The sequence below is a fragment of the Mauremys reevesii genome, linkage group 15, assembly GCF_016161935.1.
Source record: "Mauremys reevesii isolate NIE-2019 linkage group 15, ASM1616193v1, whole genome shotgun sequence".
NCBI classification, from domain to species: domain Eukaryota; kingdom Metazoa; phylum Chordata; order Testudines; family Geoemydidae; genus Mauremys; species Mauremys reevesii.
In genome coordinates this window covers 7,307,994-7,332,919 of record NC_052637.1, presented here as the reverse complement: position 1 = coordinate 7,332,919, position 24,926 = coordinate 7,307,994, and the positions used below count along the sequence as shown (strand labels likewise).

The window sequence follows — 24,926 nt, the reverse complement described above, 5'->3', positions numbered from 1 at the left end:
CCAGAGAAGACTGGGAATGTCTTTTCTGCCTGTCTCATAACACAAGACCAAGAGGATAGTCAATGAAATGGAAAGGGATCAAATTAAAAAACCAATAAGAAATACTTTTACACAAAACCCATAATTCAACTGTGCAACTCATTGCCACATGGAGTTTTTGAGGCCAGTAATTTAGCAAGATTCAAAAAAGGGATTGGATATTGATGATATGAATAACTAGAAACCCCCGAGTTATAATAGTTAAGTTGATGCAAATATTTTTTTTTGGAAGGAATAAATTGGTCAAGGTTTAAAATGATCTCTAACTATTAGGGATTAGTAACACTCTTTGTGTATGTAATTGCTTCATTTCTTTAAGTAGCATGTTGCTTGTTTGGAGGCTTTTCGGGGGGGCGGGGCTTCTGGTGTGTTGTGTGTGTGTTGAAGGTTTTTTTTGTTTGTTTGTGATTTTGCCGAAGAGTGTGATTGGCTCCCAGCTGGGCAATCTGCTTTACAAGGCTGCTTGCTGGGTCTGGCAGGAAACGAAACTTACCTTGTTACTCGGTCTGCAGGGAGCCATGGCTGCAGCAGGGAATCCTTTGAAGAGCCTCCGAGATGAAGCTACTTGCTCCATGTGTCTGAGTTTTTTTAAGGATCCCGTGTCTTTAGATTGCGGGCACAATTTCTGCCAAGCCTGCATCACCCAGTGCTGGGAGGGATCGGATACAGACATCTCCTGCCCTCAGTGCAGAGAGACCTTCCCCCAGAAGACCCTGAGGCCGAACAGGCAACTGGGGAACTTTGTAGAAATAGCCAAGCAGCTGAGTGTCCCAGCAGCAGCAGGAGGTTTGTGCAACGCACACCAGGAGCCTTTCAAACTCTTCTGTAACCAGGACCAAGTTCTCATCTGTGTGATCTGCAGGGAGTCCCAGGCTCACCACTCTCACAGGGTGGTCCCCACAGAGGAGGCTGCCCGGGAGCAGAAGGTAGGCCACGGCTGGGCACGGGGCTGGGCATAGGGCCGGGAGCAGAGCCCAGGCCACAGTAGATGTGGCTGCAGTGGTGCTGGGACAGTTTTTGGAGTGGGGGCGCTAAACTACACCCCTCTTACCCCATCCACGCCCCCTCACCGTCCCTTAGAGCCAGGGCCAGATTAATCGTTTGTGGGCCCGGCACCAAACATATTTGTGGGCCCCCCCCTGGAGGCAATGGAGCATGGCACGGGGAGGTCAGTCCCCAGAGCGAGGGGCCAGCCAGAGGCAATGGGGTATGGCATGGCAGAGGTGGCCCCGCTCCGTTCAGTCCCAGGGCACTATTTACAAAGCGGCAGTTGCCAGATGCACAGTGGCCTGCCTAGCCATGTGCTGCCAGCATGCCCCTTCTCCTTGGGGGTGAGCTATGCCGTGCCACAGACCCCCCTCTCCCCCTGCCCAGCACCCCCCGACTCCCTATGGCCAGAAAGCCCCCAGACCCACTATGCCCAGCGCTCCCTCAAGATCCACCCACAAATGCAAAGCACCCTGCACAACACCACCCCCAACAAATCATGTTAATCTGTGTCTGACAATTTTGTTCTAAATTAGGCTTTGTCTGAAATACAGCCTATGCCGCCAAAACTTATGTCGCTCAGGCCTGTGAATGTTTCACTTCCCTGAGTGACATAAGCATTCGTGTGCACAGTGCTATGTTAGCAGGAGAGCTTCTCCTGCCACACTAAGCTTCTGGTGCTCGTGGAGGTGGCTTTATTATGCCGATGGCAATGGGAGCGCTCTTTCCCATCAGCATAGAGCATCTCCACCGCATGCACTGCAGCAACACAGATGTATCCCTACAGCTGCAGGTTTACAATGGGAGATGCTGCTGAGAGGGGTGTGTCCTAAGACCCGCCCCCTCAGAATTTGGTGTAGGAATGCGCCTGTCTCTGTGATCCACACCTGGGAACCCCTCTCCTGGAGTCAGGCGGCTTAGGCATCTAAGCTGTTTCTTGCACGATGGAGTTCTGCACTTGTCAGTCCACACAAAACAGCCGAGGAGGAGACAGCAGATCTTCTTCATAACGGTTGGCCTCGTGGAAAAAGTGCTCACGTGGTATGCGGGAGACCCTGGTTCAAGTTCTCCCTCTGCCTGATGAGGAGAAGGGATTGGAACTGGAACTGGAATCTCCCACCTCTTAAGAGACAATTGTGACATTGCCAGGAGCACTGTCTGTGGGACAGCCTGAGAGGGACATGCAATGTACATAAATGTATCTGTGAGGACAGACTCCTCAGCCCCCTGACCCTCCCAAACATTGTTTTTCTTGCCTCAGGAACAAATTCAAACCCGACTGGACACCCTGAAGCAAGAGAGAGAAGAACTTCTGGAGTGGAAACAGGATGGAGAGACGCAAAGCCAGGAATATCTGGTAGGTGCCTATTGTTATGATCCAGCAGTTCCATCAGTCAGAGCTGGTATCTCTCTGTGTGGGGAGAGTGTGAAGCCTGGTCTGTACACAGCACTGCCCGATTTAGCTACATCTACACGGCACAGCTCTGGCAGGGGTGACCTGCAGGGCATGTGTAGCTACACAGCACAGGCTGTGTCCACGCTGTGGTGGGTGAATGAAAAGGCTCCAGCAGGGGGAGGCAGCAGAGCTGCCGGAGCCTTTCCCCACTTCTGGAGCCTTTACCTGCGGCGGGGAAAGGCTCTGGTGGTGCGGAGGCAGCAGGACACTACACTGCTAAAAATAGTGCACATAGGGGAGGCCCTGCTTGGGGCTTATAGAGCTATGTATGTAGGTGTAGCAGACCACTGACTCGCTGTCACAACGCCTCCTGCTGGTCACCTGGGAATTAGCTCTTTCCAGCACTCAGAGCGCCTCCTGCTGGCTAGAATCTCTCCTGCCTCAGGTCCCTGTGTCTCTCCTGGACCCTGGTGCCCCTTACCGGGGGGTGCTGCCCCACAGCAGTGCCCCCCCACTCTGGGTTTCCTTTCCCAGGGGAACCCACTCCCCCTATCCCCACCTTGCCTCAGTGGCTACTGCCAGTTGTCATCTAGCCCCCACTCACTGGGGCAGACTGCAGCCTGTAATGGCCACTCATCATCAGCAAGGGGGTTGGACCCTCTGCCTCTACCTCTGCCTCTCTCCAGGCTGCACCTCTGCAGCCTCTGGGGAGTTGCCAGGCTGGAGCTCCCCAGCTCCTTTTGCCCTGCCCTGCTCTGCTCTGCTCTGCTTCTGGTACCCTGAGCTCCCAGGCAGCTACATCCCTCCCACTCCAAGGCTGGAGTGAGACTGACCCAGCTCCTCCATTAGCCCTTATATCAGGGCCAGCTGTGGCCTGATTGGGTGTGGCCACAGCTGTGGCCACCTCCCCAATCAACCTACCTTTTCCCCCAGGAATGGGGTAGCTGCCCCACTACAGTAGGTTTTATACCCAGAGGGTTCAGACATATCACGACTCTACTTAAGCCACGTCTCACCATCTACACTGCTATTTATGGGATGTTAGCGGGGGCATATAGTGTACGTCCTCTGCACACCAGCATAACATTTGTGTAGTACAGCTGTACCTCAAATCACTTCTTACTGTAATGTCTTTATACTGTGTAAACCCCTGACATGCAAACATTGTAAACCTAATTTAATTTGACCCCAGTGTGGTGTGCAGAGTTCACGTTGTCCAGTTCAACTGAGATAAAATGCACTAATTAGGAGCAAGGTCAAGCTTAGATCAGGTTTAGCTATGATGTATTGGGGACCGAGAGACTTTGTCCGTTGGACTTTGTCCGTTGGACCACCCCCAGGACTCCCACACCTATCCAACCCTCCCCCCTTACTGAACGTCATATCTCACAAAATGAGGGTCAATCCATCATCATCATCATATCCACTCATTATACTCCACACCTGAAGATAGCTATTATATGAACAACATACCCTCATATCTCAATGTCTGTACTTTGACCCTTTTACCCCCAATCGGGGATATTGCAGATTATATATTCCTTATGCCACCAGATCTTAAACTGAACTTCGCACCCCTTGATAATCTGTACGTTATTCCCTGATATCCAGAAACTTCTACCCCAGGGGTTCTCAAACTGGGGGTCGGGACCCCTCAGGGGGTCGCAAGGTTATTACTGGGGGGGGTCGCGAGCTCTCAGCCTCCACCCCAAACCCACTTTGCCTCCAGCATTTATAATGGTGTTAAATATATAAAAAAGTGCCTCCCCAACAGACTGGCCCCTGCCCCCTATCTGCCCCCCCACTTCCCATCCCCTGACTGTCCCTCTCAGAACCTCCAACTCCCCCGCTCCTTGTCCCTGACTGCCCCCGAGGACTCCTGCTCCTAACCCCACCCCAGGACTCCCACACCTATCCAACCCTCCCCATTGCCCATCCGCTGACCGCCCCAAACCTCCACCCCATCCAACCGCCCCGTGCTCCCTGTCTCCTGACAGCCCCCTGGGGCCCCCTGCCCCTTATCCAACCTCCCGGCTCCCTTACCATGCCGCTCAGAGCATCAGGAGCTCGCCGCCGCGTGGCCTGGACGGAGCCAGCCACGCCACCCAGAGCGCTGGTGGCATGGCAAGCTGAGGCAGGGGCTAGCCTCCCTGGCCAGGAGCTCAAGGGCCGGGCAGGACAGGCCTGCGGGCCATAGTTTGCCCACCTCCGATCTATAACCACCAGACACGACTGCTTTCCTCTGGGACAATGTAATTAACAGAATGCCAGATGAAACATAAGAGCTGGAGAAAAAGCATTTTGCACAGTATATGTTGTACCTGACATTTTGTGTGGATAACCAGCAGAACATTCCTTCAATCTTCTCCACATCTCTCTGCCAATGTATTCCTGATACATAGTCAGACCCCCCCTTCCAACCTTTCTGCTATTGGAAGAATCTAGATGATCAGCAGAATATACTAAGCCACTCAGACTTGAAGACTCATCATTTTCGAGATATTGGGTGACATTTTCAAAAGTGCGTAACTGATTTTGGAGCCTAAGGTTTACAATTTTGCAAGTGGTTGTCAGGGACTTTAACCCCAACAGCGAAGTTCGTTGTCTGATCACAGAGAGACAGGCAACACCAGCAAGGTCCAATCAAAAAGCTCTTTATTGACAAGTGCACACGTCAGTAAAGAGCAACTCGTCTCCAGTGAGAACCAGCCTCTCTTTACAGCTTAGCATTAGCCTATATAGACAGTTTTATTTCGTCATACATCACTCACTTGAGCAAAACCCACCCCCCTTTGTTTAACAACTTAAAACTAGACACTTTTAATATACACACATGCCTAGACTTTATGTCTACAACTTTAGATTATTAATAATTTCTTAACAAACACCAAAAGTTAGGAATACAGGGGAGTTTTAAACAAATCTATAACTCAACCAGGGAGTTAGAATCTGAACTGTGAGATACTAGAGTTTCTTATCAGTTCTTCTAACACTGTTTTAACATAACACAGTTGGTACTATGCCAGGAATGCAATCCCTGGTTTTTCTCACTCTTTCCAGGGCTTTGTGAAACAATGCTGCTTCTCAGTACTTTTCCACTCTGGGATTACCCAGAAACCTCTGTTAGCCTGACTTCAGTCAGGTTGGCATAACTGGTTTTGTGCTACATCTTTATTCAGGCCTAACATGGTTAAGGGCCAGATTCTCACATGTATTTAGGGGCTTAAAATACAGAGAGAGGCCTAGCGAGATTTTTCAAAAGCAGCTTAGCAGCACCTAACGTCCTCTGTAGTCAAGGAGACTTCGGCACCTAAGTGATACTGAAAATTCCTCTAGGGGCTTATATACCTCTTTAGACACCTAAATATATTTTAAAAGCAGCTCCTTATACATTTCTTTAAATAGGTTTCAGCTCCTAAATGATTTTGCTGTTTCTGAAAATTTACCTAAGTTCTATTTTCAAAAGTCACTTTCAAAGATGCTTAGGCTCCTAAGCACCAAAAGTAACTTTGAAAATGGGAATTGGACTCCTAAGTCACCAAGACGCTTTGGAACATGTTATTCATTCAGGCCAGCTTAGAGATCATCCAAAAATCTTTTCTCTAAAAACTATCAGGCATTTTCTCCTGAAATCTCAACCATATGTTTGTAGTAGGATGATATAAAAAGAGGGCTCTAAGAACTGTTCCCAGACTCTTCCCAACTGGATGCTGAGCGCTGGAACCTGCCCCATCCCATGCTCTGCCTCTTTCCCTCGAGGCCTCGCCCCCCAATCCTCTTTCCCCCTCTCTCCACCTCCCTCCCCCTGCCAGCTGAGCAGGGCTCTGGGGGTGTGGTGGGGGTGACTGGGACAGGGCGGGGGAGGGAGAGCCGTGCTCCAGGGGTAGAGGGGTGATTGGAGCAGGACGGGGAACCTGCCCATACTTCTCTCCCCCCAGAGCCATCCCTGAGTGCTCCTCCAGGCTCCCAGCAGCAGCTGCTGCTCTTCCCAGCCCCTGGTGGTGGAAGCCAGTTACTGCGGGAGCAACAAAGAATCCTGTGGCACCTTATAGACTAACAGACGTTCTGCAGCATGAGCTTTCGTGGGTGAATACCCACTTCTTCAGATGCAAGTCTTCACACGCAAGCCCCTGGAGCACGGCTGCAAGCCCCTGGAGCACGGCTCTCCCTCCCCCGCCCTGTCCCAGTCACCCCCACCACACCCCCAGAGCCCTGCTCAGCTGGCAGGGGGAGGGAGGTGGAGAGAGGGGGAAAGAGGATTGGGGGGCGAGGCCTCGAGGGAAAGAGGCAGAGCATGGGATGGGGCAGGTTCCAGCGCTCAGCATCCAGTTGGGAAGAGTCTGGGAACAGTTCTTAGAGCCCTCTTTTTATATCATCCTACTACAAACATATGGTTGAGATTTCAGGAGAAAATGCCTGATAGTTTTTAGAGAAAAGTTACTGCGGGGAACCAGACTTGTACTGCCAGGTTCCCTTTTTGAAAACTGGACATCTGGCAACCCTAGTCCCTGACCTGTCCTTTCCCTGTTTGTCCCTTCATTACAGGGAAAGATAGAAGCTGAGAGGCAGAAGATTGTGTCTGAATTTGAGCAACTGCGGCAATTCCTGGAGGAACAAGAGCGACTCCTGCTGGCCCGGCTGGAAGAATTGGACAAGGAAATTGTGAAGATACAGGATGAAAATGTCACCAAACTGTCTGAGGAGATTTCCCGTCTCACTGACTTGATCAGTGAGATAGAAGAGAAGTGTCAGCAGCCAGCGAGTGACTTCCTGCAGGTGAGACAGTTAGAGACACCCAGATCCCTACCCAGGGAAGGGAGAGATTCTGAGTGATTAGCTTTGGCGTTTATTAAGTTCTTGATAAGGTCCTCCTCCACAATGGAGACTGTCAGGGTGTCCTTTAGCAAAGCGAGAGAAAACAACATTTGACATTTCTAATATTTCCAGTGTGGAAACAGATTTGCTGTTTTAAAGGCAGATGTCTCAGGCCTTTTTGATACATCATACATAAGCTCCTTTGTTTTCAGTTTAAACCAATTTTACCAAAAAATTCCTGGGTTTTACAAACAAGTAGTATTCAGTTTTTTTCTGATTTTCATCCTCCTTTTATATCATTCAAATATATAAAAAATAATGTTTTATTAGTGTGAGGGGACTGTTGCCCCCTTACTAACATTCAGTGCGGGTGTTTCGGTTGCTAGCTCCCAGCACTAAAAGGGGAAGGGATCGATGGGAAATCAGGAGCCTGAGACTGACAGTCCCCAGGAACAATGTGGAGAGGTCAGTGCTCCAGCTCAGCCTGATTGACAGGGCAGGCAGGCTAATCAGGGAGTCAGGAGGCCAGGGGGGTCCCGTCTTCCCTGTGAGCTTGAACTGCCTCGGTGAGACATAGTGGGGCCGAGCCAAGGAGATAGCAGGGGCCCAAGCTAAGCTGATGGGAGCAGAGCTGCAGCCCAAAAAAGCCACAGCACAGCCCAGAGAGAGCAGACCTGCCCTGGGAGCAGAGCTACAACAACTAGAGCCAGAGGGGCTGGAGAAGCAGCCCAGGAAGCAGGTCAGAGCTGGGAGCAGAGTCACAGAAGCAGCCTGTAGAGCAGACCTGTGCTGGGAGCAGAGCTGTAACAACCAGAGCCAGAGGGGCTGGAGAAGCAGCCCAGGGAGGTGAAGGCAGAGCAGCAGCAGCAGCTGTGCTGAGGCAGAATGGAGCTGGGGCTGGAGCTGGAGCTGGGGCAGTCTGGAGCTGGGTGCAGTGAGCAGCTGAGGAGAGAGGGGGGGACCCTGGGCAGTGGGCCCAGCGCAGGGAGGTGCCTCAGCCAAGAGGCCCTGCAGGCCAGACTGGGAGGGGGATCGTAACCCTGACGGGGGGGGGGGCGATGCTGGGGAGAAGGGTCCTGCCACCTAGAGCCCGAGCGCGTGTGACCACCACCAGAGCAAGTGTCCAACCCGCAGCGTCCCTGCAGCACGGCCAGGGCCTCAGAAGGAGGCCTGGGACCTACAAGGAACAGACTGTGAACTGCCCTGACGTTCCAGAGACACTGTTTGTGATGTTCCCTGCCACAGAGCAGGGTGATGTGTTTTCCTTTAACCTTTCCCATTTTTCCTTATTCTTTTTTCTTAAATTAAACAACTTGTATTTGCTTTAAATTGTATGAAATGATCAGTGGGTCAGGGAGGTGCCCAGTGCAGAGAGAGTACCCCGGAGAGGGAACACCCTAGCCCCTGTCCTGAGTGACCACAGCAGGGTTGGGGATTGAACCCCCCAGGAATCCTGGGCCCAGCCTTGTCAGGGTTACGAGGACTCTGCCAGACGGGAGAGTAGAAGTGGAGTTTTCAAGGGCAGGGAGGCCTCTGGGTAAAGGAAGTGGGAGCGAGGACTCAGATCCTTTCGCTAGCCCACTTCACCGAGGTAGTGCAAAAGCCAGGAAAGTTCCCCACAATAGCGGGACCATTCACCTGCTTACATTAGGAAAATACAATATGTTGCATGAGAGCTCTGTATTACGATAATACATTAGTCTGTGTGTATGTGCAAAGCTGCCTGCTGAAGTAAGAACATATTGTTCTAGAAGATACACATCATAAACCAACAGGCATGCACAAAAGCTCTGAAGTGTGTGTGCATCTGAATGTACTGATGAATCTCACGCCCACCACGTACACAAATGGTGTGGTCCAATTAGCAAACGTGAATATTTATAGGCTAATCGTTCTAAGTCTACACCAGTAAACTATTGGTTCAAATGAAAAGTTTTATTTGGGGATTAGAGATGTATTGTTTCTTAAACTCGGGGAGTGGGGGTGCACATTGAGTTTTGAGCTCTGTTTTAGTTCTGCAGCAAACCACAGTAGTGAACGGAATTCAAAGCATTAATCTACTGAATACTTTTCCCCCCTGTCTTTCCATCCACCAAAATAAACCCTGATATTTACCTAGAAAATTTAATAGTTTTTTGCACTGATTTTCACCTGTTTTTGTTGTTGTGGTAATTTTTCCTGGGAATTTATCAGTGTTTGTTTAAAATAAAAACTGAAAATGAAGGGCCCTAATGATGTGGAAGCAATAAAAGGCACAACTCCAGTTTCCAGGAAGTGGGAGATTAGGAAAGTGAAGTTCCTTGCAGTGCCTATTAAGAAATGGGAATGAATCCAGCTTTCAGAATTTCTGACTAGAATTGCATACATGGAGAAAGGCAAACGCTCTGACACAGCAGTTGCATGTGGAAGTCCGGGATTCATGTGTCTGATTAGTCTGTTTGAGCAAGTGCCGTTGGCACAGGCAGAATAGAATTTAGAAGGAGAAAACCCACAGTCATGGTTCATGCTTAGGGGACCCAGTCCATCGAAGTCTGTGAATGGACTTTTAAAGGTGCTAAGTACAGAGAACTGCATCTTGAGCTCAACTAGGGATGGCCAAGTGAGTCCTCCAGAGCAGGAGCAATTGTCAGCTTGAGGCTCATGGGACTGAGCTCTTTTTTTTTTTCTCTCTCCCCTCTCTTTCTCTCTTCTAGGACATCAAAAGCACCTGGAGCAGGTATGTAGCTCCTTCCCACTCCCCCTTATGCTTCATGATGTTGGAAGGGGATTGGACCCCCGGGGTCAGATTTTGCAGGGTATTTAGACACCTGAGATGTAGCTAGGCACTTGGTGGAATTTTCCAAAGCAGCTAAGCGAGTTAGGCACCTCCCATTGCAATCAGTGGCCGTTGGGAGCCTAGCTTGGTTAGGTGCTTTTGAAAATCCCAGGAGGCACCGTTAAAAATCAGGCCTTAAGTGACTTGCCTAAGGTCATGCAGGGAGGCTGTGGCAGAGCAGGGAGTGGAATGTAGGTTTCCAGAGTCCTATAGCAACCCCTTAACCACTGGAGCATCCTTTCCCACAAGATTATGCCCTTCTCTCTGAGGGGCAGCTTGTGGACCCCTAACTCTCTAACTCCCATTTGAGGCTCTAGCCATTTAAAAACTCCAGAGAGGAGGGCAGTTGACTCTCCAGTGGGAGTTAGAGGTTCACAATGAGCCCACGAGAGAGCAGCCTCTGGTAGCTCATTCTCACAAAAGAAAGAAAAGATTTAGAGTGGGTTTTTTTTCTTTTTTCTTTTTGTTTTTTTTCCCCCTCTAGGTCTGAGAAGGTGAAGTTCGAGAAACCAATGGCCGTGCCAGAGGACCTGAGAGAGAGAGTCGGCATCTCTTCCCAAAGAAATGTTTGTCTACAGGAGTCTCTGAAGAAATTCAAAGGTAACTTAACAGTTGTTATGCTATGATGCTGGTACATTGAGATGCGCCTCTGACTGTGGAAGGAGATGGACTCTGGCCTATTAGTTCTCAGCTCATCCCAGCTAGACAACTTTGTGGGTGGGATGGGGAGGGCTCAGGGATGATGCCAGTTCGCCAGACCTCCACTTGGATTGTCTCAGACCCAAAACTGGCCACTCAGAATTTGAGAGAGACACAATCACCAGATGTTTTAGAAAATGTTGAATGTAACCTCCATGCCTGGGATTTTCCAAGAGACCTATGGGATTTAGGCACCCATCTCTCTCTTTCTGACCATCAATAGGAGTTGGCCATCACATGGCCTCAGCCCCTTTGAAAATCCCAGAGTCTGTACCTCAAGTTCCTCCATCTTTCAAAAGGAGGAAATAACGACCAACCTACCTTGTTGTGCTAATTAGTGAATGGCCCCCAGTGCTTTGAGATCCTTGGAGGAAGGTGGGAAATGGAAAAGAGCAAGATGTGTATTTTGGATGATGATTTCACTTTAGTTTGGCCTCGCTGGAAAGATCTCCCCATTCCAATCTGCCTCTCAGTCTATGGTCTTTTCCTTCGGGCTGTATCTCAGCATTACAGCACGGTTCCATCCAGTGCTGCTGTAGCCAAGTCAGTCCCAGGATATTAGACAAGATGGGGGAGGTGACAGCTTTTATTGGACCCACTCCTGTTGGTGACAGCGACAAGCTTTTGAGCTACACGGACCTGAAGAAGAGCTCTGAGCAAGCTTCAAAGTTTGTCTCTCTCAAGCACGGTTACATTAATTAACGGTAGGAATGTCACCAGAGTTAATACAACATGAAATCACCTCTTCCAATCCTTCCTTTCTCTAGAGACCCGGCCCTCTGAACTGACCTCTGAGCCCAAAAGCAGAGAGAAAGGGCGAGGGCTAGATTCACAAAAGCACTTGGGGGTCTACCTGCCATTTTAGCACCTGAATCCCAGAATCAGACCCCACTGGGATTCACAAAGCCCCCCGCTGAGCTGCAACCAAAGATTGTAGGTGCCTAAAATCACTCATCACCTCTGTTTTTGCGGTAAATGTACCTAAGCACCTATGTTTCTGCCTCTGTGCATGCGCAATGTAGTTCCAGTCTAGCTGTCCAGACACTGAAGCCCCAGAGAGATACACGAATTCGGGAAAGAAAGGTGTTCCTCCTCCTAACTCACCTACAGGGCCCCAATCTGAGATGCCTGCTCTGAGCACACTTATTGGCTCAGGCCCTGTATGTGAACTTACCCAAAAGAACCAGGCCCTAGGGAACAAGAAGCTCCCTTAAAACATATAGCTCTGTGATTAGGGTATTGACCTGGGATGTGGGAGATCCCCAGTTCAAATTCTCTGTCCCCCAGAGGGGAAGAAGGAATTCCAACAGGCGTCTGATGTAGGCCTCTCTGTCTCCCCTTTTGAATCTGATCCACTGCATATCAATAATTGAGCAGAGGGACATGCTTCTGGGTCTCCCACCTCCCAAGGGCGTGCTCTAACCACCTGGCTACAGAGACATTCTTGTATCATAGAATCATAGAATCTCAGGGTTGGAAGGGACTTCAGGAGGTCATCTAGTCCAACCCCCTGCTCAAAGCAGGACCAAACCCAGCTAAATCATCCCAGCCAGGGCTTTGTCAAGCCTGACCTTAAAAACCTCTAAGGAAGGAGATTCCACCACCTCCCTAGGTAACCCATTCCAGTTCTTCACCACCCTACTAATGAAAAAGCTTTTCCTAATGTCCAACCTAAACCTCCCCCTCTGCAACTTGAGACCATTACTCCTTGTTCTGTCATCCGGTACGACTGAGAACAGTCTAGATCCATCCTCTTTGGAACCCCCTTTCAGGTAGTTGAAAGCAGCTATCAAATCCCCCCTCATTCTTCTCTTCTGCAGACTAAACAATCCCAGTTCCCTCAGCCTCTCCTCATAAGTCATGTGCTCCAGCCCCCTAATCATTTCTGTTGCCCTCCGCTGGACTCTCTCCAATTTATCCACATCCTTCTTGTAGTGTGGGGCCCAAAACTGGACACAGTACTCCAAATGAGGCCTCACCAGTGCTGAATAGAGGGGAATGATCACATCCCTCGATCTGCTGGAAATGCCCCTACTTATACAACCCAAAATGCCATTAGCCTTCTTGGCAACAAGGGCACATTGTTGACTCATATTCAGCTTTTCGTCCACCGTAACCCCTAGGTCCTTTTTTGCAGAACTGCTGCCCAGCCATTCGGTCCCTAGTCTGTAGCAGTGCATGGGATTCTTCCGTCCTAAGTGCAGGACTCTGCACTTGTCCTTGTTGAACCTCATCATATTTCTTTTGGCCCAATCCTCTAATTTGTCTAGGTCCCTCTGTATCCTATCCCTACCCTCCAGCGTATCAACCACTCCTCCCAGTTTAGTGTCATCTGCAAACTTGCTGAGGGTGCAGTCCACACCATCCTCCAGATCGTTAATGAAGATATTGAACAAAACCAGCCCCATCACCGACCCTTGGGGCACTCCACTTGATACCGGCTGCCAACTAGACATGGAACCATTGATCACTACCCGTTAAGCCCGACCATCTAGCCAGTTTTCTATCCACCTTACCGTCCATTCATCCAGCCCATACTTCTTTAACTTGCTGGCAAGAATACTGTGGGAGACTGTATCAAAAGCTTTGCTAAAGTCCAGAAATAGCACATCCACTGCTTTCCCCTCATCCACAGAGCCGGTTATCTCATCATAGAAGGCAATTAGGTTAGTCAGGCATGACTTGCCCTTGGTGAATCCATGCTGACTGTTCCTGATCACTTTCCCCTCCTTTAAGTGGTTCAGGATTGATTCCTTGAGGACCTGTTCCATGATTTTTCCAGGGACTGAGGTGAGACTGACTGGCCTGTAGTTCCCTGGATCTTCCTTCTTCCCTTTTTTAAAGATAGGCACTACATTAGCTTTTTTCCAGTCGTCCGGGACCTCCCCCGATCGCCATGATTTTTCAAAGATAATAGCCAATGGCTCTGCAATCTCATCGGCCAACTCCTTTAGCACCCTTGGATGCAGCGCATCCGGCCCCATGGACTTGTGCTCGTCCAGCTTTCCTAAATAGCCCCGAACTACTACTTTCTCCACAGAGAGCTGGTCACCTCCTCCCCATACCGTGCTGCAGAGTGCAGCTGTCTGGGAGCTGACCTTGTCTGTGAAGACAGAGGCAAAAAAAGCATTTAGTACACTAGCTTTCTCCACATCCTCTGTCACTAGGTTCCCTCCCTCATTCAGCAAGGGGCCCACACTTTCCTTGACTTTCTTCCTGTTGCTAACATACCTAAAGAAACCCTTCTTGTTACTCCTAACATCTCCGGCTAGCTGCAACTCCAAGTGTGATTTGGCCTTCCTAATTTCACACCTGCATGCCTGTGCAATACTTTTATACTCCTCCCTGGTTATTTGTCCAATCTTCCACTTCTTGTAAGCTGTTTTTTTGTGTTTAAGACGAGCAAGGATTTCACTGTTAAGCCAAGCTGGTCGCCTGCCATATTTACTTTTCTTCCTACACATTGGGATGGTTTGTGCCTGCAACCTCAATAAGGTTTCTTTAAAATACAGCCAGCTTTCCTCGACTCCTTTCCCCGTCATGTTATTCTCCCAGGGGACCTTGCCCATCAGTTCCCTGAGGGAGTCAAAGTCTGCTTTTCTGAAGTCCAGGGTCTCTGTTCTACTGCTTTCCTTTTTTCCTTGTGTCAGGATCCTGAACTCAACCATCTCATGGTCACTGCCTCCCAGGTTCCCATCCACTATTGCTTCCTCTACTATTTCTTCCCTGTTTGTGAGCAGCAGGTCAAGAAGAGCTTTTCCCCTAGTTGGTTCCTCCAGCACTTGCACCAGGAAATTGTCCCCTACACTTTCCAGAAACTTCCTGGATTGTCTGTGCACTGCTGTATTGCTCTCCCAGCAGATATCGGGGTGATTAAAGTCACCCATGAGAACCAGGGCCTATGATCTAGCAACTTCTGTTAGTTGCTGGAAGAAAGCCTCGTCCACCTCATCCCCCTGGTCCGGTGGTCTGTAGCAGACTCCCACCACGACATTACCCTTGTTGTTCATACTTCTAAATTTAATCCAGAGACTCAGGTTTTTCTGCAGTTTCATACTGGAGCTCTGAGCAGTCATACTGCTCACTTACATACAACGCAACTCCCCCACCTTTTCTGCCCTGCCTGTCCTTCCTGAACAGTTTATATCCATCCATGACAGTACTCCAATCATGTGAGTTATCCCACCAAGTCTCTGTTATTCCAATTACATCATAATTCCCTGACTGTGCCAGGACTTCTAGTTCTCCCTGCTTGTTCCCCAGGCTTCTTGCATTTGTGTATAGGGACTTAAGATAACTCGCTGATTGTCCTGCTTTCTCGGTCTGAGACAGGAGTCCTCCCCCTCTTGCAGTCTCCTGCTTGTGCTTCCTCCCGGTATCCCACTTCCCCACTTACCTTGGGGCTTTGGTCTCCTTCCCCCGGTGAACCTAGTTTAAAGCCCTCCTCACTAGGTTAGCCAGCCTGCTTGCAAAGATGCTTTTCCCTCTCTTCGTGAGGTGGAGCCCGTCTCTACCAAGCAATCCTTCTTCTTGGAAGACTATCCCATTGTCAAAGAATCCAAACCCTTCTCTCCGACACCATCTCCGTAGCCATTCATTGATTTCCACGATTCGACTGTCTCTACCCTGGCCTTTTCCTGCCACAGGGAGGATAGACGAGAACACCACTTGCGCCTCAAACTCCTTTATCCTTCTTCCCAGAGCCACGTAGTCTGCAGTGATACGCTCAAGGTCATTCTTGGCAGTATCATTGGTGCCCACGTGGAGAAGCAGGAAGGGGTAGCGATCCGAGGGCTGGATGAGTCTCGGCAGTCTCTCCGTCACATCGTGAATCCTAGCCCCTGGCAAGCAGCAGACCTCTCGTCTTTCCCGGTCAGGGCGGCAGATAGATGACTCAGTCCCCCTGAGGAGAGAGTCCCTGACCACCACCACCCTCCTCCTCTTGGGAGTGGTGGTCGTGGAACCCCCATCCCTAGGACGGTGCATCTCATGCCTTCCAATCAGTGGAGTCTCCTTCTGCTCTGTTCGCTCAGATGTATCATCCACTCCACTCTCTGCACTAGTACCTGCGGAGAGAACACGAAAACGGTTGCTCACCTGTATCTGTGTTTCTGGTACATGGACATTTCTGGTACTCTTTCCTCTTCTGGAAGTCACATGCCGCCAATTATCCTCGCTGGCCTTCTGTCCCCACTGCATAGCCTGCTCTGAATCTTCAGAACATGGTGCCCGCTGGAGCTGATCCTGACATCTATCCAGGAAATCCTCATTTTCTTTTATGGTACGCAGGGTTGATATTCGTTTCTCCAGACCTTGAATCTTCTCTTCCAATATGGAGACCAGCTTGCACTTTGTACAGACAAAGTCGCTTCTATCCTGTAGAAGGAAGACAAACATGGCGCATCCTGTGCAGGTCACAACAGCAGATCGCTCAGCATCCATGGTCTCTTCCTTCTAAGAGCTTCCTTGTGTCAGAAGCTACTCAGAGAACCTGCAAGAGGGGGCCTCAGTAGGCTCTCTCCAGGCAAACTCCTTCTGTTTGCCTCTCTGCTGTTCGCTGCTCAGCTGGTTCGCAGCTGACTGCCTTTTTATAACAGTCAGGCCCAGCTGGAACAAAGCACTCCCAAATCAAACTGGTCAAACAAGCAATCAAACAATCAAGCACACAGTCAAACTGCCCCCCCAACAGACACTCAGATACTCACCAGCGCAATCCCCCTACTGCAGCACTTGTGATTTCTCTCTGCCTCTGGCCTAATGAAGTATTGATTATCCCCAGTGGAACCTCTCCCCCAGGAGAGCATGTGGGCATCCCGCATCAGAAAATCCTGCAGCCCAGAGGTTAGGGCACTCCTTGAGAGGTGGTAGATCCCATTTCAGATCCCTGCTCCCTCTGTGGCACAGGATTGACTTGAACCAGGAGTCTCCCAAAGGTCAGCTGAGAGCTCCAACCACTGGGCTAAAAGTTATGAGTGAGGTGGGTCATCCCCCCCTCCCTTCCCCCGGCTCCTGCAAAAAAATGGCACAGGTGCTGGACACCAAGAGAGGGCTCGCAGCTGAGAATCCCACGCTGAGGGAGGGATCTACGGTGCTGCCCAGACTCAGTCGCCGAACTCCCTGAAATAGCCGGTGCTTAGCACCACCCCCACCCCTCACCTTGGCATTTCCCAGTGGCTGGCATAAGCAGGGAGTCCCCTAGCATGCTGGCTTTTATGAATCTCATTCCAAAGCTCCTCTCTCTCCCCGTTCGTGGTACAGATTGCCTGGGTACCTGACTCCAGCTTTGTGAATCAGTGACTTTCTAGGTGCCTATACGTTGGGTGTTGTAATGCTAAGCGTCACCTCGCCTAAGTTTCTTTGTGAATCCAGCCCCGTTTTCATGAGGCTATTTTCCTACATGAAAGGGGGAAATCAGCTCTCCTCTGATCTTTTCTTTCTCTAGAGACCCTGCCCTATCAACTGCACTTTCTGATCTCAAAGGCAGAGAAAGAGGGTAAGTTTTCATGAGGATATTTTCCTACAACAATTATTAATTAAAATCTTTAATTAATTAAAATTAATTAAAAGCTTCCACCAATACAGAGTCATGGATTCCAAGGTTGGAAGGAATCATTATATCATAATGGCCATACTGGGTCACACCAATTGTCCATCTAGCCCAGTATCCTGTCTTCCAACAGTGGCAAATGCCAGGTGCCCCAGAGGGAATGAACACAACAGGTGATCATTCAGTGATCCATCCCCTGTCACCCACTTCCATTTTGTGATGTATGAACGTGCACATACTATTTACAATTGGAAAGTAGGGTACATTTTTAGGTCCCAATAATTAGCCTTTAGTGTACACTTGAGTCACATTTGCTGCTTCTCTTGGCAATTATAAGGACTAGAAATTTGCTCTATTTTTATTTTTTATTTGAAAGACAAGCTTCACTGCTGGAAAATGTCATTAACACAGAGTGCAGGTTGACCATCAGTGCCTTGTACTCTTCCAGAACGTGAAAGTAACCCGTATTTCAACCTCTGAAAACTGGGAAATAGAGTTAAGGAAGCATCTCCCACCAGCTCCTCTGCTATACTTCCGTCCTCCCCTAGTGTCAGGAGCATGGACTCATGTGCTGGGCTCCATCCATCCCCAGCTGGTGGAAGGTCCCTTGTGGGGAGACCGTGCTAAGGCCAGTACTGAACCAGGCAGAGAATCAGGACTGCAACGGCAGTCAAAAAAGCAAACAGAATGTTGGGACTCATTAGGAAAGGGATAGATAATAAGACAGAAAATATGATATTGCCTCTCTATAAGTCCATGGTACGCACACATCTGGAAAACTGCATGCAGATGTGGTCACTCCATCTCAAAAAAGAAAACGATTAGGGGTATGGAACAGCTGCCATATGAGGAGAGATTAATAAGATTGGGACTTTTCAGCTTGGAAAAGAAACGACTAAGGGGAGAGATGATAAGAGGGTGTGGAGAAAGTAAATAAGGAAGTGTTATTTACTTCTTCTCATAACATAAGAACTAGGGGTCACCAAATGAAATTAATAGACAGCAGGTTTAAAACAAACAAAAGGAAGTGTTTCTTCACACAACACGGTTAACCTGTGGAACTTCTTGCCAGAGGATGTTGTGAAAGCCAAGACTATAACAGACTTCAAAAAAGAACTAGATAAATTCATGGAGGACAGGTCCATGAATGGCTGTTAGCCAGGATGGGCAGGGATAGTGTCCCTAGCCTCTGTTTGCCAGAAGCTGGGAATGGGCGACAGAGGCTGGATCAATGGATGATCACCTGTTCTGTTCATTCCCTCTGGGGCACCTGGCATTGGCCACTGTTGGAAGACAGGATACTAATAACCATTGGTGGATAAATTCAATGAAGATAGGTCCATCAGTTCAAGGAGCATTGTCTCTCCCTGGGGGTTGGTGCTCCCTGTGGTACTGGGAACTGTACCTTTCAGTGGTTTGGCTTCCCAGACAGGAAGGAGGAGCATGGCAGAAGCTCTGTGATACAGAACCCTGGATAAAGAGGGTTTCATTCAAGCACCATGCTCCCAGCAGGATCACTGAACACCACAACCATGTTGTGTCCCCCTCCTTGTCCCATGAGCACCACTGGAGGCTGGGGAAGGGGTTCTCTTCTGATCTCATAGTCACCTATCTGTGTCCTTTTATGGCCCCCAGCAACAGCATCTGAATACCTGGCATCTTTTATGCCCATTTGACAAAAAGGGAAGCTGGAATGCAGCAAGAGGAAGGGACATGCCTGAGGTCACACAGCAAGTCAGTAGCAGAGTGAGGAATAGAGCCCAGGAGTCCTGGCTTCTAACCTCTAGACCATGCTCCCTCCCCAAAGTGAGTGTAGTGCACTGGATGGACTTTACACATCCCTGTGGTATGGACATTTAGTGCCCCCGAGAAGGCTAATTCCCAGTGCACCAGAGAGCCCGGTGTCTCTGCAGCAGGGTTCTCCTGGTCTGAGTGGGCGGAGGAGTTCTCACCCCATGTGCTGTCCTCTCGGGCTGGGGACTTTTCACCAGGAGATGAGGGAGGAATAGGGCAGCATGGAAATGCATGAAAAGCTGAAGCTGGTGTCCCTGTTAACTTCCTCTGCCTGGTGTCTGCTGCCTCCCCTGCTCTGTTCTATTGCTGGATGTGGAGCACCCCCAGCAAGGGAGAGGGATCGGGGGAGGAGACAGCGATCCCCTCTGCCACGGATCCACAGGATTGATGCTACGGCCCCAGCTTTGGAACAGTCTCTGGGAGGAGCCCCTTCAATGGGCCAGACCCCCAACGTCAGCCCTCTCTTCCTCCAGGAAACTGCAGACCAGTTAGTTTAACTTCTGTGGCAGGGAAGATAATGGAGCAAGTAATTAAGGAAATCATCTGCAAACACTTGGAAGGTGATGGGGAATAGCCAACATGGATTTGTAAAGAACAAATCATGTCAAACCAATCTGGTAGCTTTCTTTGATAAGATAATGAGTCTTGTGGATAAAGGAGAAGGGGTGGATGTGGTATACCTAGACTTTAGTAAGACATTTGATACAGTCTCTCATGATATTCTTATTGATAAACTAGGCAAATACAATTTAGATGGGGCTACTATAAGGTGGATACATAACTGGTTGTATAACTGTACTCAGAGAGTAGTTATTAATGGTTTCCAATCCTGCTGGAAAGGTATAACAAGTGGGGTTCCGCAGGGGTCTGTTTTGGGACCGGCTCTGTTCTATATCTTCATCAATAACTTAGATGTTGGCATAGAAAGTACACTTATTAAGTTTTCAGATGATACCAACTGGGAGGGATTGCAACTGCTTTGGAGGACAGGGTCATAATTCAAAATGATCTGGACAAATTGGAGAAATGGTCTGAGGTAAACCGGATGAAGTTTAACAAAGACAAATGCAAAGTGCTCCACTTAGGAAGGAACAATCAGTTTCACACATACAGAATGGGAAGAGTGTCTAGGAAGGAGTACGGCAGAAAGGGATCTAGGGGTTATAGTGGACCACAAGCTAAATATGAATCAACAGTGTGATGCTGTTGCAAAAAAAGCAAATGTGATTCTGGGATGCATTAACAGGTGTGTTGTGAGCAAGACACGAGAAGTCATTCTGCTCTACTCTGGTCAGGCCTCAGCTGGTGTATTGTGTCCAGTTCTGGGCACTATGTTTCAAGAAAGATGTGGAGAAATTGGAGAGGGTTCAGAGAAGAGTAACAAGAATGATTAAAGGTCTAGAGAACATGACCTATAAAGGAAGGCTGAAAGAACTGGGTTTGTTTAGTTTGGAAAAGAGAAGACTGAGAGGGGACATGATAACTGAAAACTGGTATCTAAAAGGGTGTCATAAGGAGGAGGGAGAAAACTTGTTCATTTTAGCCTCTAAGGATAGAACAAGAAGCAATGGGCTTAAACTGCAGCAAGGGAGGTTTAGGTTGGACATTAGGGAAAATTTCCTAACTGTCAGGGTGGTTAAACACTGGAATAAATTGCCTAGGGAGGTTGTGGAATCTCCGTCTCTGGAGATATTTAAGAATAGGTTAGATAAATGTCTATCAGGGATGATCTAGACAGTATTTGGTCCTGCCATGAGGGCAGGGGACTGGACTTAATGACCTCTCGAGGTCCCTTCCAGTCCTAGAATCTATGAATCCTGGGTAAGCCACCCAGCTTCACCGACTCCTTAGGCTGGACCTCTGGGCCTTCCGCCCTCCTGCCTCACAACCTGAGCTGTGTTCAGTGTTTCCAACTGAGACAGACCCTTGAGGGAGACTTCTATGATCTTAGGGAGCAACACACCTCTGCAAGCACCTGCAGTGACACTCAGCCACCGCTGTCACTGTCAAGCAACTGGGTTTTAGTCCACTGCTCTGCACCACAGGACAGGGAGACCTTGGTTAGCACAGAGAAACAAAGGTTACCGCCATAAGCGCCAACTTTCCCCAGCACTGGTGGGTGCTTGCACCCCCCTGCCCCTGGTCTGCCCTGACTCCACCCTTTCCCCGCCCCCATTCCAACCCCTTTGCCAAAGTCCTTGCCCTATCTCCGCCCCATCCCTGCCCCTATTGGATCCCCTTCCCCAAATCCTGGCCCCTCCCAGTGCTTGCCGCGCAAAACAGCTATTTCGCGGTGCTAGGAGCTAGGGGGAAAAATAGGGCACACAGCATGCTCAGGGCGTAGGCGGAGGTGAGTTGGGGCAGGGCGGGGAGCTGCTGGTGAGTGCTCAGCACCTACCAATTTTTCCCCGTGGGTCCTCCAGTCCCAGAGCACCCACGGAGTTGGCGCTGATCGTTACAGCATAGTCTGTTCTGGGTAGCCGGTGCCCAGCCCTGCTGTGCAAACTCCATTGTTCAAGCTCTGTCTCCCTGTCTATCTGATCTGCTTTCTCATACTCCCAGGTGTGCCCCACCATAGCCGATTCTGTAGGTGCTCCGGGGCTAGCGCACCCTCGGAAAAAAAATAGTGGGTGCTCAGCACCCACTGGCAGCCCCATGGATCAGATCCTCCCTCTCCTCCCCTCCCACCCCATGGCAATCAGTTCCTTCCCCTCTCTCCCAGCACCTCCTACCCACTGCAATCAACTGTTCAGTGGTGGGTGGGGAAGCAGGGGCAGGAAGAGGCAAGGGTGGGGGCCTGGGGCAGACGGGTCAAGCACCCCCCAGGAAGTCAGCTCCTCTGCCCCCCACTGCTCCATGCAGCTAACACATAACTTCTGCTTCATCCCTCCCCCACCTCTAGTCCTTTGTTCCCGAGCTGGGGCGATGCAGCTCAGCCACAGAGGCTGGGAAGTCTGTAGCTCTCCGGGTTGCTGGTTGCTATGTTTCTATGTATGGGCAATTGGATTTGCCATTGTCTTCTGAGGACCTCAGGCCCCAGACATCTAGGTAGGCAGCTTAGCCTGCCCCGAGGGCAAACATTCCCTTTTCACCCACGGGGTAACAATACTGCATATAGGGAAACTGAGGCACATATTGGCTTCCTAAAAAAAATTACAAAGAAATCCCAGTTTGTCAATCCCCCGAACAGTACCTCTTAGATGCCTGCTGGGAATGACAGGGACTTTCCTGCTGAGCTTCAGCGAACAGGCAGCTCCCCAGGACTGACTCTCAGGGCCCAGCCCAGCCATCCCGGGGCTACTGGGGAGCGTGAGAAATGGTCCTAGCCTCCCCCAGGGCTGAGCTCTGCCTGGAAGGGTCTGTCTGCACTGCAGAGTGAACCCTGGGGATCGGCACCCAGGTTAGCCTGGGCGGGGTGCGGGGAGCCATGCTGCTGAGCCTGACCTCACTTACTGTGTCCTCACTGGTGCTGCTGAGTCTCTGGGACTTCTCAGAGCACATCCCATGGCTGATGGTGCCACCCTAAGCTGAGCTATTCTGTGTTTCTTTCCCAGTGATTCATGGGGTACCCGGTCTGTCTTTCACAGAGGAATTGTGGGAAGGCCCTGGAGGGCTATTTTCCCTCAGGTCAGACTGGCAGTGACGTTGTGGGGGAGGGTTTTCACCTTCCTCTGCAGCATGTGGATGTGGGTGACGTACCAGGATTGTTTGTGGGTATCTCACTGAATCATTTCCTTGCACTGTGGGGCCTCAGGCACTGGTACCTCGGTGCCTCCTCTTCTCCGCCTGTGGCACATAAATACTCCAGTCTGCTGTAGGCTGTCACGCTTTGGGCTAATGTTGGGGGTTGGGTTAGGTGGGTGCTGGGTGGGATTGGTGGCCTGTGCTATACGGGGATCAGATTAGATGACCTGGTTCCCTTCTGGCCTCAGACTCTGACTCTCAGCACTGGAGAGGTTTAGCCTGCACAGAGGCACCGACTTCCCCAGTTCCCAGGGGGGTGCTTGACCCTCGCTCTGCCCCATCCCCACTCCACCCCTGCCCTCTCTCTTCCTGCCCTGCTCCATTCTACTCCCCGCCTCTTCCTGCCCCCCACTCCTCCCCCTCCCCCCAGAACATCCTGCCCATCTCTGAACAACGGATCTGTGGCAGGAGGAAGATGCTGGGAGGGAGAGGGAGGGACTAATCGGCAGGACCTGCTGGTGGGTGCTGAGCACCACTATTTGTTTTCTATGGGTGCTTCAGCCCCGGAGCACCCACAGGGTCGGTGCCTGTGCTGGGTGGAAAGCACCCCTGAAATCAGATGATGTGCTTATACATCTGGACAGAAAGGGCATTAGAGTTAACAGCTGAGTAAGCGCCTGGGTTAACTCTGCAGTGAGGACAGACCTTAACACTCTTCTCCTGTGTGTGTGTCTCTCTCTCTCCCCTCTTGCAGTGCAGGCCACTCTGGATCCAGACCTGGCAAATCCCTGTTTGGTCATGTCCACAGATGAGAGTGTGATCCAGAAATACCAAGCCACAGGACATGTGCCACAGAACAGGTTTTACCCTGCTCCCTGTGTGCTGGGCTATAAGGGCTTCACCTCAGGGAGATGTTACTGGCAAGTGAACGTAGGGAACAAAGATGAGTGGGTTTTGGGCATTGCCAAAGAGTCTGTGATACATGAGGGAGCGATAAGCTGTACACCAGAGGAGGGGATCTGGGCTTTGCAGAGTACAGAGTATCAGTACTGCGCCCTCACCTTCCCTGAGACTGCTCTGGGCCTACATCATAGACCCCATAACATTGGGGTTTACCTGGATTATGAAGGGAAGAAAGTTACATTTTATGACATTACATCTTCTGGCAGAGAGACAATCTTTACTTTCACATCCTCTTTCACTGGGAAGATCATCCCCTTCTTTGGGAGCCGGCGTGTCGAATTTCTGAGTGGGTTACGGGTAGGCATGGCCGTAGGTGGTCACTGGCAGGCCTACCGTTAACACCTGCAACAGAGGAGCACTCGATATGAGGTATCTAAAGTAGAGCAAAGACATAGGTAATATATACATTACAGCTGTCACACTTTGCCATTCTAATCACAGTTTTGCCAGCCTCCAGCATTCAAAACCTGGGTCAGGCCCCCCACAATCATGGGATTGGCTTAAACATCTTTTTAAATGTGTTATTTTTCTTTGCCTTCTGGTTTCCCAGCTTTCAGGGTGTTCTTGTTTCTATTTTTTAATCTTTGCTACACCAACATGAAGGCTGGAAATGTAGCTGTAATATAATCTGAGCTCCCTCAAATCTATCCATTCCAGCAGCTGGGACTTTTAAGAAAAACACCGAATGCTGCGAGACTCACAATAAAATGGTGAGGGGAACAAGACTGACTTGCTCAGCATTATACTGGTGAAAGGAGTTTCTCGACCCTCTGTGATGTTATTGATATAATCTGGGACCATATAGAACATGATTGCAACCAAGGTCCTGTAATGACACCAAATCTTATGTAAAGGGGGTCATATAAGGTGTCTAAGACCAGGTTATGGGTTGCAGGTTATGATTATGCTGTCTGTATGCATGTGTCATTTTGTAGTTGACGTTATGAATACTGGCTCTATACTGTCTGTACTTCAAACTTGTGCTGTGCTTCTGGGAAACATCCCAGACAAGTTGGTGTTAGCTCTGCCTATCCTGCTTGATGGCCCATTAAGGACCATCAGCTACACAACTCAGCAAAGTATGCAGGGACTTGCCCATGTGACTCCAGACTCCATTTTGCTGTAATTTACCACAGTAAGAACAAAGAGGTTCTTACACCTGGAAAAGACTATAAAAGGCTTATGCC

General features: G+C 49.8%; 2 protein-coding genes across 2 annotated transcripts in view; both read left to right on the top strand.

Moving 5' to 3' along the window:
* The window catches only part of LOC120383907 (zinc finger protein RFP-like), a 104,250-nt gene that overhangs the window by 45,169 nt on the left and 34,155 nt on the right, over positions 1-24,926 (top strand). The window lies entirely within an intron of this gene.
* On the top strand, positions 540-24,078 carry LOC120383931 (zinc finger protein RFP-like). The gene is made up of 7 exons (XM_039502260.1): positions 540-965; positions 2,288-2,383; positions 6,968-7,198; positions 9,931-9,953; positions 10,537-10,652; positions 17,194-17,244; positions 23,531-24,078. Exons 1-7 carry the CDS (start codon positions 558-560, stop codon positions 24,076-24,078), a joined length of 1,473 nt encoding a protein of 490 aa, XP_039358194.1. The 5' UTR covers positions 540-557.